Genomic DNA, 14,136 nt, shown 5'->3' on the forward strand with positions numbered 1-14,136 from the left:
AGCATATTTATTTTCTTTGTCTAAGATTTGAAGATGTGTATTGTATTATGTGCAAGAGACAATCTGCCTGACAAAGTAATATTGTTATGTTGAAGTACATCACTTCTGAGGTATTATACTTTGCCAAAAGTTTAAGTAAATTGTATGTTGGTGCTCTGGGTTACTTGGAGAGAGACGCTGCAGCATGTTTTCCTAACCTAAGCATGCAGCTTAGGCTTCTGAAGCAGGAGAGGGATCATCCTCTCAAAGACGGAACACTGACAGCTTCCCAGAAGTACCTTTATTGTTGCATAAAAGGCACTTTTAGCAAGTCAGTTTTTGCAGACCAAAACCTCTTCTTATCTGATCAGAGTTGTCTCAAAGGAACCATCACCTAAAATAGTTCTCAGTCTTAGGAGACTTCCAGATTTGCTAGGCATGTCAAAGGCTCTAAGAATCCTTCAAAGGAACAACCCCATAAAAACTCAGATAACAATCACTGACAAAAGACTACTTCAAAGTCTAGGGCCATCACTTTAGATTCGTGCCAGATACTATGGTTCTAAAATTCTGCACAACTATCAGTATTTGTATGTCTGCCAGCATAATTTTATGTGCACAACTTGCATGTAGGTGCCCACAGAGGCTAAAAGAGGCTGCCAAATCCCTTGGAATTAGCATTACAAGCAATTGTGAGCTGCCTGATGCAGTACTGGGAACTCCGCAAGAATATCTCTCAAGCCTCTTCATTAGTGGTTGTAATCTTTTTTTAAAATTATGCATATAGGTGTTTTGCTCACAGGACTGTCTACTGTAGAGGCTAGCAGAGGCTGTTAGGTCCCCTGGGAGTGGAGTTACAGATGGTTGTAACTCCATGTGGTTGCTGGAAATTGAACCCAGGTCCTCTGGAAGAACAGACGTTCTCTTAACTGCTGAACCACTGCTCCAACTCCTCATTAGTGGCTTTAAAATTATTGACACAATATTTGGCAATGCTGGAACTCTTGTGTGCAACAGTTCTGTAAAGCTGTGTGGATCTGCAGCAGCTCTAATAAGTGTTTCTCTTGGCAGGACTGCTCCATACTTACCAAAGTACTCTGCTGGACTGGAATTACTTAGCAGGTATAGTATTTTCCTTCAGAGAAGAGTTGTGCTTTTAATGTTTGTTTTAAAATGCTTTATAGCTGTACAGTTAAAACACCTGAGTGTGACGCTAATGTGACGACTGGCAGCTGCTGGCTTCTTTTCCTGGAGGCTTCTCCTTTCACTGCTCGGTACAAAGGCTGTTCATAGTAGGATAGATGGTCACTATTGTTTTTACTTGTGGATACTCCAAATTACAGAACTCAATTTGTTTTCTGTTTGTTTGTTTGTTTGTTTTAAAGACAGGGTCTTACATAGCCCAGGCTAGGGTTGTGTTCTGTGTAGCAGATGGCTACTTTGAACTTTCCAATCCTCCTGCCTCCACCTCCTGATTATTGGGATTACAGGCATGTGCCACTAAGTCTGGTTTATGTGGTACTGGAAATCAAGCCCAGGGCTTTGTGGACTTCATGTAGGAATGTGCTCTCTGAATCTTAATTTTATACCACTTTCTCAGTCCATTTCTATTGACATCATCATCATCAGCAGCAGCAGCATCATAATAATAAAATAATAATGGCTTTTCTTAGACATGAAACAAAAGCTTAAGCAACGAGAGAAAAAAAATTGATAAACATAATCAAAATTAAGCATTTTTTTTGTTATTGTTGGGCACAAAGAACACCATCAAGAAAGCTAAACAAAGCCGGGCGGTGGTGGTGCACGCCTTTAATCCCAGCACTTGGGAGGCAGAGGCAGGCGGATTTCTGAGTTCGAGAGTTCGAGGCTAGCCTGGTCTACAGAGTGAGTTTCAGGACAGCCAGAACTACACAGAGAAACCCTGTCTCGAAAAACCAAAAAAAAAAAAAAAAAAAAGAAAGCTAAACAAAACCCTCAGGAAAAGAAAATATTTGTATACTGTTTGATTGATGAAGGACTAACATCTATAATATGTAAAGAACATGTATAACTCAGCAATAAAAACGTGGCCCAGTGAAGAAACAGATTGGAATAGCATCTCTGAGTGAAGACACACAGATGGCTGATAAGAACATGAGAAGGGCTCAGTGTTCTTGTCATCATTAGAGTAGTACAGATAAAACCAGCAGTCGAATCCCACTTCATGTATGTTAGCCTCTCCATCTAGAGAGGTACTGCACCAACTGTGGCAAGGGCCTGTGTGAGGTAGCATCTCTTTTTCCCCCGAGAGAAAGGGTCTCTCTGCATAGCTCTGAACTATGTAGAATAGGCTGGCCTCAAACTGCATCTAGGTTCTTATGCTAGGCAAGCTAATACTGAGCTATGTGCCCAACCCATTTCAACCATAGCAAGGTCGCCATATAAGTGGTTGCTCTTGAATATTTTACTCTACCTTTTAAATGGAAAAAGAGATCAGATGCTGGCCTTTTAAATGTGCATAACATCTCTGACATGATTGTAAGGGATTTGTGCAGTAGGGCTTTCTCTCTGTCTCTGCCTAAGAGACGCAGTAACTAGTAACCAGAGCACAGATCTCTAATAACTACAACTCTTATTATCTGTCCTTGTTCTGCATAAGCTGCTTCAAGGAACAAGTACATGGCCACAGCAGTAGGACCTGGGGGCCCCTGGCCGTAGGAAGCTGCTACATTAATAAAACCAGACTGACCAAAGTGAAGTGGGTTTTCCATCCAGGCCTTTCCCTCAGTTAGCAAGCTGTCAGACTGGTTTCAGGGAACAACTTCTGTCAGTGTAAGTGGGTGTAGGTAGGGAATTAGACTACTAGTACTTCCTGGTCTCTCATCTGTCCTCTTTGTCCTCTCAGTCAGAGCTTTGTGTGTGTGCACTTGGAGGTCAAAGTTCTGTTATTCCTCTGGTGCCCACCATTTTGTTTTGATTTTGAGACAGGATGTCCCTGGCCTAGAACCTGCCAAGTAGGCTAGAATGGCTGACCTTTGAACCTCAGGAATCGGCCTGATTCTGTCTGCACAATGCACAGATTACAAGTGGCCATTGTGACTAAGATTTTTTTTTAGGAATCGGTCTTTCAAATGCCTAGAGCTCTCCTTCTTTATAAAGCGGTTTTCCTTGTCTAGCACAGAAGTTAATTGTTTTTATGTTAATCTGCTTATGGAGCCTTCCACTAGGCCTGCCATAGCACATAGAGAATACGTCCAGTAATTATTTGAACAAATTACTGCATAACAAGAATGTGTTTTTCCATCATTGACTTAAAGAAATGTGAAAGCAAAAAATTTGGTTGAGTATATAGCCAGGGTCTATACTTTAGTAAAATGTTTCGAAGTTATTCATGCACTAGAAGTGAGCACAGGGAGATGCATTTCAAGGCTTCATGAGGTGTATAATGTTTGCTTTGCGGGGTCGTCTTGATTAGGTTGGCCTGAGGACCTATCTGCGAGGGTGTTGTCTTGAGTATACTAATTGAGGTCAGACAACATGCCCGTTGAGAGTGGCACCGTTCCCTGGTCATGGATCCTCTCAGGAATGATTTTTTGAAAATTGTAACCAACAGTTAAGACCCACAAAAGTCTAAGTAGTATGTCTTTATAGTCTTCGTAATAGACTGTCTACCTTTCTCCAGCCTTGCCCAATAACATAATAGCCTCATAATAGAGAAGATGAATAGTTAGGTGTGGTGGTCCAGAGTCACCTGGGAAAGAAGTCTCAATGATGGATTGTCTAAATTAGATTTGCCTGTGGGCATGTCTGTGGGGACATTGTCTTGATTATGTCAATTGGTGTGGAAAGGCACACTCACTGTGGGTGATACCATTCCCCTGACAGGGAAATCTTAGGTCCTGTAAGAGTGGAGAGTGTAAGCTGAGTACCTCCTGTGTAAGACTGCTGTTGGCTCTTGACTCTGGATGCAATGTGACGAACTGCTTCAAGCTCCTACAGTCTTGATTTCCCCAAAACAGTGTGTTGTAACCTGGAATTAGGAACTAACCCTTTTGTCCTGATAGTTGCTGTTGTCAGATGTATTATCATAGCAGCAAGAAGAGAAACTAAGACATTCGGTTCATCTGTGTCATTACTTAGGGAACGACAAATCAGCAGGACAGTGACAGACTTAGTTGGTGTGAGAGGGTGATTCATAACAGTAAGGAGAGAAGCCTGTGAATGCTAGTGGGAAAGGAAACGGGGGTGGTCGGGAAGCGGGGGTCAGGAGTTTAAATGGTAAGCAGGGTTTCATTTACTCGTTTCTGTTGGTCGAGAAAGTGATGGTCAGTCTGCCATAAAGTCTTGGATTTGAACTTAGTGTGCTCATTGTTTTACCTGGCAGGCATCTAGTGAGTTCTCTGTGCTAATTACTGAGGCAGCAAAGGTGGAAGAGTATAATTCATCTCAGCAACTCTGGTACCTGACAGTGCCTGGCATCCAATAAACACTTGCTGATTCTAATTGATACTTACAGTTAGATGTACCAGAGGAAAAACATCAAGCTTTTTGTTAGTTGGCAATGACAGTAGGGCTGTATTAACTATGTAATGTTGTACAGTGCTTTTCATTACATGTGGATACTGGTAACGGTTGATAGGATTATCAGATTGGCTTTCCTATCAAAATTCCACAAGACAGTGTCTCTGTGACTTTGAAGACAGCTACCACGAATTCACGAAATACATATGTTTGTTCAGATAACTTTTTTCTAACTTTGTTGCTTCTTTGTGAGTTTCACATTATCCACACCAGACTTGCTCATCTCCCGATCCAGCCTCCTCATATCTGCCCTTCACTCTGCAGCCTTCCCCTCAAAGTAAAAAACAAACAGAAACAAACAAACAAATAAACAGACAAAGCATGAACAACACCTCATTGTGGAAGCTGTAATACGTCACAGTGTGTCCCACAGTATGTCTGTCTGTCCATATATCTTCACTTGCTAATGTTTATTGCAATGAGTCCTTGGTCTGGTTAGAGATGACATCATCAATATTGGATTCTCACCTGGACTCCTCCCAAATATCCTGTTGTTGCCCCGTGTCATGGAGATCCTGCAGCTTTGGATTGCAGGACTGGCCCTTTTGTGTGTCCCAGCCATTCACAAATGATACAGATTTTGAAGTGGGCCAATGCAAAGCCCTGGATCTGGGCAGGGGTGGCTGAGCTCATCATCAAGACAGCTTTCCTTTGTCCACATCACCAGGTGAGCTCTCCAGCACTGCTCTGGCTAGGCCACTCTTTCCCATCAGCAGCAGGAGGGAGGGGCAGCTCTTCTGCTTCACACCCTCAAGGCTGGCTCACTGTGCCTTCACCCTCAGGGCCTGCTCCTCTGTGTTGCCCAGGTGAGATGTAGCTCCCCCAACCTTAGTGGTACAGCCAGTGAGGGGACAGGGCTAGCTCCTCAAGCCCTTGGGGCCAGCTCTCCTAATTACCCACCACAGGCGTTGAGGCAGGAGTGGAAGGAAGAAGAGCATTACCCTTCCAACCCGTAGTACCTCACAAATGGTGGGGCCAGCTCTCCTGAGCTCGCACTCTCATCCCTGGGCTGGCTCACCTCCTACCCTTCCACTAGGGCCAGCTCTCCTGAGTACTGCAGCAGGCAAGGGCAGATAAGAATTTTGGTAGAATTGTAGATAGGCTGGAAAATCAAGTTCTCTATCAGCAGCCATATAGATAATACTGTATTCAGAAATTGTATTTTAAACCTTTTCAGTTTTAGGACTAGATGGCTGAGCAGGTATTTGCTGGATAAGCCTGGTGACCTGAGTTTGGTTCCCAGAGCCCACGTAAAGGTGGAAAGGCAACTAATTCCATGGAGTTGCCTTCTGACCGCCATACATGTGCCATGGCATGTTCACCCGCCATGTGTGCTCACACACAGTAATAACAATAGCAATAATTGAAATTGAAAATTTTACTTTGAGATGATTTCAGCTTTATGAAAACATGACAAAATTAGAGCAAGAGATTTCTCCCAGAGTTTGCACTTTTTATAGCCAAAGCATGGTGGTCAAACGTTGGTAACTGTAACTGCAAACAGATTCATTCAGACTTTGTCACTTACCAATACCTTATTGTGTATCCAGGACCGAGCGTATTTAGTCAGTGTGCTGCCTCTTTTTTCCTTAGTCTGTAATAGGCAACGAGCTTCAGGACCTTGATGATTGCAGACCGCCCATCTCCTCTTCCCTAGTGCTTTGCCGCCAGAGATATCAAAGTAACCGTGTGTCCTCACACATTGGAGGCAGGTGATGTGGTGTCTTATTGCAGTTGATGTTGATCTTAGTCACTTATTACAGACAGCATCTGCCTGCTTTCTTTTGCCTCCAGGGTAGTGAACATTCTGTTGAGAGATTTTGAGACTATGTTTCTTTTCAGTTTCATACCAATTAAGAGCCTTTCTTGTCAGTTACTTCTGTTGTATTTATTCAGTAACTAGACTGTATCTATTTTGATTTCTTCCAAAGTCAATAATTTTATTTCTGCTGTAAAGAAGTTTTTCTGAGTCAGAGAGATGACTCAGTGCTTAAGAGCACTTGTTCTTTCAGAGAACTCAGGTTCAATTTTTGCCACCTACATGGCAGTTTACAGCTGTCTCTAATTCCAGTCCCAGAGGGGCCAGTGCCTTCCTCTGGCCTCCTTGGGCACCAGGCATATATGTGGTGCCCAGACACATGTGCAGGCAAAGGGCTCACAGATAAGAGACAGTATGTTCAGGTTTTTGTAAGCCAGGAGTGGTGGTTTCCACTCCTGTAGCTCCAGCACTTGGGAAGCAGAGCAGGAGAATTGCTGAGCATTTGAGGCCAGCTTAGTCTGTGTAACAAGCACCGTGCAGCTAGTTTTACATATTGAGACTTTTATCTAAAAAAAGAAAAAAATGTTTTTCTCTTTTCTATTTAAAAAAATTCAACTGTTTTGTAATTGGGGTTTCTGATATTCTTCAAGTTGCTGTCTGTGCTCTTGTGACATGTGGCATCATCATCATCATCGTTATTATTATTATTATTTTGGCTAATTTCTGCAGCCACAGTATATTATAAACTCCCCTAAATGTGTTTCCTTTTGATGTCTTTTTACATTTAAATTATTCTTTGCATTTTTAGGTATGAGGATACATGGGCTGCACTTCACAGAAGAACCAAGGAGTGTGCCGACGCTGGCGAGGTAGAGTCTGCTGACCTTACCCTTTGGCAGAGTTCCTCTCTTCAGTCCTAAGTGCCAGGTCCTTCCAGAGTAAAAGGGTGGTTTGGTCTCTCTGATTTGTAGTATTGAAAGAAAAGGCTGGACCCACCTACAGTACTGAGCTCTGGGTCCTGTATACAACTGAAGACTCATTATCCATGATACAGCCTAAATGTGGGTGTGCAGAGGTGGACAGGATGGCAGTGGATGAGTCTCCAGTTACAAAACCCATGTATGTGCACATGTGTGTATTGTAAGCTCTTTGAAAAGCACCAAGCCTGTGAGAATTAAGGGAATAGAGGAAATGAAGTCATCCTGGTTATTAACAAAGCAGGAGGCTAGAGCCAGAAGCTGGAGGCTTTGCCAATGGTGCACTGATTCTGAGATGCTTACATGTGCCCTTTGACCTTTGAAGTGGCTCTATTCCCTGGTGAATGGTTACAGTAGGGAAGGCACAGGGAACCTAGTAGTCCACAGAACAGTTGCTAAAACTGGTTTCCTTCCTGGACGTGTTACTGTGTTTTGTCTTCTCATAGTGTACGGTTCTGAATTATGTTTTCTGTATGCATACATAACCCCTATGTTAAGAAGGGAAAGTCAGTTGTATCTTTTGACACCCAAGAAATCCCCCATGGACCAGAGTTTACTCCTAAGTCCCTCAGATTTTCACAGATTAGACTCTGTCCTCTTCTTCTTCCTCCTCCTCCTCTTCTTCCTCTTCCTCTTCCTCTTCCTCTTCTTCTTCTTCTTCCTCCTCCTCCTCATCCTCCTTCTTCTCCTCAAAAAAAAAAAAAAAACAATCTATTCAAAGTTCAAGTCACCAGAAGCAAAGATGACCTCTGAGACTGTCCTGAAATATAAACTTCAAGGATGAAAATTTAAGCCAGGTGTGACGATGAACACTTGCAATCTCAGCATTTAACAGGCTGAAGCAGGAGGATTGCTCTCATCTTGAGCTCATTCTTGACTACAAAGAATGTTCCAGACTTTCCTGGTCTGTCTCAGGAATTACTGTCTCAGAAAGATTAAAAACAAACCAAAAAACCAAAACAAACAAACAAAAAACGCCTTCAGTAATGTGTCTTTGAGACTTACAGATGTATAAATGAATGTCTTTTTAGTCTTGCTTAGACTCGTGTCCATGTCAGGTCTGTTTCTGATAAAACAGCTTTCTATCAGTCTCAGGGCAAGCAGTCTTGTCAAGAAATTACTCTGTACTTATTTCTACAGCATATTCTTTAAAAAATTATTATTTATGTATGTAGGTGTTTTGCCTGTATGTATGTGTGTGCACTCCATGTGTGTCTAGTGCTGTGGAGGCCAGAAGAGGGCATTGTTTTCTGTGAAACTGGAGTTGATTTGTGAGCTACCATGTGGGTGCTGGGAATCAAACCCAGCTCCGCTAGAATATCAGCCAGTGCTCTTAACTGCTGAGTCGTCTTTCCAGCCCCTAGAACATATTCTTATCATATGCTTGTAGGATTCAGAGCAGTGGCTTATAAAAACACACAGCTATGGTCAATGGTCATTTAATTGTTTGAAAGCTTTGTCTCAGGAGTTGTGTTTTTTCCCCTCCCTCCTCTACAATCTACAGTCGAATAGTTCACGTTACTTAAGAATTAGACACCCAGGGTAGTTTTCTGAAGCTAGACTTCTAGTATTTTGCTTTTAATTCCTGTTATCGTGAAATAGTTTCTTGTCTTCAGATTGAACTCTTTAGGATTCATGGTTTTACTTAGCAGTCTGATTTGTTAAGTAAGTTGAGTTCACTTCTCTGCTCGGGATGCATTTCCTGTGATGGGGGTGAAGGTTACAGTTTCTGTTTTTCATCTTTGGTGCACTAATTTGTTTTGGTCTTACACAAACAGCCTGGTCTCTGTCTTTTCTTTATCCATAAAATGGTGTCAGACACCACTTCACTTTGCTTAACCAACAAGCCAGACAGACTGATCGAACTGTAGTTTCAGGCTATGTTAATTAGTTCCATCGCTCTGACAAACTACTTCAGCTGATCAACTTTGTAAGGAGAAAGGGTTTGTTTTGGCTCATAGTTTTGGTTTATGACTGTTTGGCCCTTTTGCTGTTGGGCCTATTTGTTAGACAGTGAGCCGTGTCGGGAGCATTTGGTGGAGAACTGTGTTCATCTCATCGTAACAGAGGAGTATATCACCAGAGGAGGAGATGGAATCCCCAAGTCCTTTCAAAGACATGCCTGTGGTGATTTAGCTTTGTGATGCTGCTGAGCCCCACCTACTAAATGTTCCACTGTCCCCCAACTACTCCGCATACACTGTTAGCTTGCAAGCCTTTGAGGGGCATGTAACATGTAATTTAAGTAAGATAGTATATCTGAATTACCTAACACAGAGTCTGGCCTGTAGCAAATGCACAAAATGTGTTGTATGGTTGTATTAGCATCTATGATGATTTCTGACAATCGCTCAACCTCACATTCTCTTAGATTAAAATACTTTAGTACATTTATACATATAAAACTCTTTATGTTCTATATGACGAATGTAATTTTTAGTTTTGTGTAAAGTTAGAATTAATAAACCATTTTTAAATCTTAATATTTAAATATTCTGTACTTTGATTTTTGGTAAGAATTAGTTATTACCTAAACCTTAGTTATTTCAGACTTTTTGAGTTATCTAATGAACCATGGTAAGATCTATAATGCCTTAAAAAAGATTATGCTGTGTACCAGGCAAAATATTTTAACTCCTCCTCCTCAAGTTAGCAAGTAATTACCAGTAAATCATTTTTTTATTTGTTTCTGTGTATTTTCTTTTTGTTACTGTTTTTTTTGTTGTTTGTCTTTTGTCTTATTTTCCTAGGTGTGAATTTTTCAATGGATGGTTTCCTTAATAGTAGAGTGTACATAGAAGTAGTCAGCTCACTTCTGGACTTTGTGTCTTTGGGTTAGATGCCTGATACAAGAGCAGTTTGAGGTTTGCTGTACAGGACACTGAGTTCCTTCCTTTTCTAAGAAAAACCAGCAGCAGAAGTGACACTGTCTTCAGTGTCATTGCCATCTGTAGACCATGGATGGTTGCTAAAGACAAACGGTTGGGCCTCGGCTCACTGACTGTGTGCCTGAGATGTGGTTTTCCTGAGCTCTGCTGGTCTGTGTTACAGCTGGTGGACAGCGAGGTGGTCATGCTGTCTGCCCACTGGGAGAAGAAGAGGACCAGCCTGGCCGAGCTGCAGGAGCAGCTGCAGCAGCTGCCAGCTCTCCTCCAGGATTTGGAGTCCCTGATGACAAGCCTGGGTAAGTGTGACCTGTGTGTGAAAGCAGTTTCAACAGGACTTGCTGTTGTTTCAAGGCTCTCTAAATTTTTAGCTATCATTTAAAAAATAATAGTGTGTTCTTATTGTTATAGTTTGATTATATAGAAAATGTATAGAAATTCATTTCTAAAATTTACCACTAATGCTTTCTGCCTATGGTAAGCTAAGGAAGTATAATTTTAGTTTTGTTGAATTGTGTGAGTGTTACCTGTTTGCCTGTGTGTGTCCAAATGTTTGTATATATGCACATGCTTATGCATATGGAAGAGGAGTCAACTGAGGGTGTGGGGTGTTGTTCTTTCTGAGCTCTTGGGGTGTTTCATTTTGATTTTGAGACGATGTCTCTCATTGTGCGGTGGTACTCACTGGTGAGGCCAGCCAGTGGACCCCAAGGAGCTGTCTGTTTCTGGCTCCTTAGTGCTGTGATTAGAAGCAAGCTATCATGCTTGGCATTTTTTGTATGTACTGGGGATCCAACTCAGGCCAGGTCTTCTTGCTTAAGCTACAAGCATTTTGCTGGGTGAATCATCTTGCCAGCCTTTGTTGATTTTTTTTTTTTTAAGAGACTCAAGACTGTCATTAGGTCTTTTGTTTAAAAGTGTAAAATAAATAAATAGGACGTAACCTTCACCCTGGCATGTCTTACAGTGTGTTTTACCTTCAGATGACAGACATGAGGTCAGATGGGTTCGACTGCATTTGAACTTTGTGGAAGTTTGGTGGGTTTTTTTTCATTTAGATAAGTTTATATTCAGAGAATCATTTGTTTCGTTGGATAAACGTACACTTAAAGGTAATACTGTGGGTCACTGCCCTCAAAGGACAAAATTTAGAACAATGTAAAGATTACAAATGGCTTTACTTTTTAAATTCTAAATTGTAATTTATTTTCATTCTAAAGTAGAACTGTTTATTTACTACTGCTTTTACAGACAGAAAGGAAAGTAAGGAAGTACAAACAAAAGTTAAAGTGGATTAGTCATTTCAAAATGACTTTGTAGGGCAGGGACAGGCAGGCAGGTCCTTGAATTGCCTTACTGGGTTTAGCATACAAAGCCATAGGTTTCATTGTTATTTCCAGATACATATCTTGTACTGTCCTTGTATCTATCCTCTCTGCCATCATTCTGTCAGTCCTCCTTTCTCTGGATGGGAGGGACAGGAAAGTGTAGCATATTTCCTTTCACATGAGACATCTCTGTGTGACATGAAGGTGCAAGGGGCCGTTGGGTGTGGGTAAGCTTAAGGCTAAGGGGCCGTCGCCATGCTGAGGGCCAGGCTTCCACCTTGGTTTCGTTTTGGTGCTGTGAGATGTCAGCTCCCGTGACTGTCTGCTTTTGGACTGGTGTATGGAGCCAATGAAAATGACTAGTCCCAGATCGTGGCTCCCTTTAATTTCTTTTTTCAGCGCTGTTTTCTACCTTAGCTTAAGCTTGTATGGAAGTGGGAACTGCATGTACAAAAGGTAACAGCTAGAACTCTTCATCTAGTCTTGTGGAGAGCAGGGTGTCTCTCCTCACCTTTCACTATCCCCTCTTCTACAGCATTCACCAGTGGGTTTGCTGAGGGAGTAATTAGCAAATCATAAAGCAGGGCTTTGTGTCCGAACAGACAGAGCTTATGTGGAGTGTTGCTGCTGTGATTATTGCCCAGTTGACAGCACCTACAAGATGGAGAGCATGCTGGGCACTTTACAGAGTCCATCTTAGTTCTTATAAGAGCCTCGTGAACGGAGCCTTCACCATCCCTGCTCTCCGTGCAGAAGCAAAGACTGGCAGTGAGTAAGACATAACACATAGCAATGCTCTGAGAGATGAGGCAGTAGGAAGGCAGGCAGCCTTCAGGAACTGTGATCTTCGGGTTCTAGGCTCTTACAGAGGGCCGCTGGGCATGAGTGTTTTTTCTGAAAGCATGACACAAAAAAGGGACAGTGTGTCTGAGGAGAAATGTAGAATTTCTGTGCTCTCTGGCCCTCCTCTGCACTGTCCCACTTCTGTTGTTTCTCACGATCTTTCTAACTAGTAGACATTGCCATTCTTAGCCACTCCTTTGAGCTTACCTGCTGAACCGTTCCCAGTGACTTGATTTTCTTTGTTTTGTAAGTGGCTGCTCTCCTTTTCCTCTAAAGGAGAATATTTTCTCTTTGTAGTTGTTCTTTTGTTTAGTACCATTTTACTAATTGTATACATTATGTTACAACTATTATTTTCATAGTTATTTTTATTTGGGAAATGCAGCCTAAGACTTTCTTAAAATATACTGTTTTAAGGCTAGATATATTGAATGACTGAGAGGCTGAGGAAGGATCACCACTAGTTAGAGGCCAGCCTAGGCTACATAGTGAATTCCAGGCAAGTCTACAGAATAAGACCATGTCTTAACAAAACAAAGCCTTACCAAAAAATAATGAATGATGGTGTGAGATAGCATCTTGTCATTACAGAATATGCTCAAAGAAAGATGTTTCAAAATTGTGGCACTTTTATCTAATAGAATCAGTACTGACACCATAGTGGAAGCTTTATGAAACCTGATTTTATGGAGTAGCTTTTTAAAAAGTGTCCTTGTCATTGATGTGCTTTAGAAACTACTATTCAGTGAGCTTGGGCATCATTCTTAGATTCTGGAAGTGTTGATAAGTCACACACTTTTGCATTTCCTTTTTGATAGCTTCAAAATATTATATGACCTGTCATAACCTAAAAATTTGGACATCATCTCACAAGGCTTAACTAGTTAAAAGTGTGTGTGTGTGTGTCCGTCTGTCTGCCCTCCCATGTCTACATTCGTGTGTTTGAGTGTGGGTATACATGCTGTGGTGTGCATGTGTGGAGGTCAGAGGAGACAGCCTTGAGTGTCACTTCTCACTTTCCTTCTTGTTGTTTGAGGAGGGTCTGGTGTGTGTCAGACTAGCTGGCCTGTGAGCCTCAGATGATTGACTAGTCTCTACTGCTCATTTCCCTGTGGCAGTGCTGGGGTTACATGTGGATCCTGCAGTGTTTAGCTTCTAAAATGGGTTCTGGAGATCAGAGCCTAGGTTCCAAACACAGAGAACTCTAGCCAGTGAGCCCAACTTTTACTTTTGTTTCCCTGGCTCTGTGGGATAATACATTATCTATGCATTCTCTCCATTTTCCAGACGTCTTACATCGCTTGGTCTTGGCATTGTTTTCTGGATGATCTGTCTCATAAGAGTAAGGTATCTGTATAATGTCATGATGCTTTTAGCTGCACCAGCCTGTGGCTTAATAAATAGGAGTCTTGGAAACCTAGCCCCTTGGGAATTGTTAAGTAGCAGAGGCTAATCCATTCATATTGATCTTTTTTATTGGATGTGATCCATCTAGCTTACAAATGTCTGTTTAACTGATAGTTACTGGTAAGACTGCAGTTTAGGAAATAAAGGTGAAGGTATGCTGGAAAGTGAGAAATTGGGTGTGAACTCTGATCTCAGAGACAGTTTTTCTGGAGGGTTCTTAAAGGCTCCTTGCTTCAGTCTCTGCTACAAGTGAGGATCAGGAAGATCTGGCCTTCCTGTCTGTAGAGTCTGCATCCATAGAGTCAGCCAACTGAACACAGACAATATTTATTTAAATTTGTTTATATTGAACACTTACAGGATTTTTTTTCAATCATGTCATTTCCTAAGTAATG

The 14,136-nt window shown here is 41.8% G+C and overlaps 1 protein-coding gene across 2 annotated transcripts in view; it reads left to right on the forward strand.

Moving 5' to 3' along the window:
• Dtnbp1 (dystrobrevin binding protein 1) overlaps positions 1 to 14,136 on the forward strand; it is a 70,964-nt gene that overhangs the window by 3,532 nt on the left and 53,296 nt on the right. For both annotated transcript variants that reach the window (XM_028763205.1, XM_028763206.1), the window contains exons 2-4: positions 1,051 to 1,101; positions 7,110 to 7,170; positions 10,330 to 10,462. In XM_028763205.1, coding sequence (XP_028619038.1) covers positions 1,051 to 1,101; positions 7,110 to 7,170; positions 10,330 to 10,462 — 245 coding nt within the window. The remainder of the gene's footprint in view (positions 1 to 1,050; positions 1,102 to 7,109; positions 7,171 to 10,329; positions 10,463 to 14,136) is intronic.

This window comes from Grammomys surdaster, unplaced genomic scaffold (genome assembly GCF_004785775.1).
Source record: "Grammomys surdaster isolate TR1022 unplaced genomic scaffold, NIH_TR_1.0 137, whole genome shotgun sequence".
NCBI classification, from domain to species: domain Eukaryota; kingdom Metazoa; phylum Chordata; class Mammalia; order Rodentia; family Muridae; genus Grammomys; species Grammomys surdaster.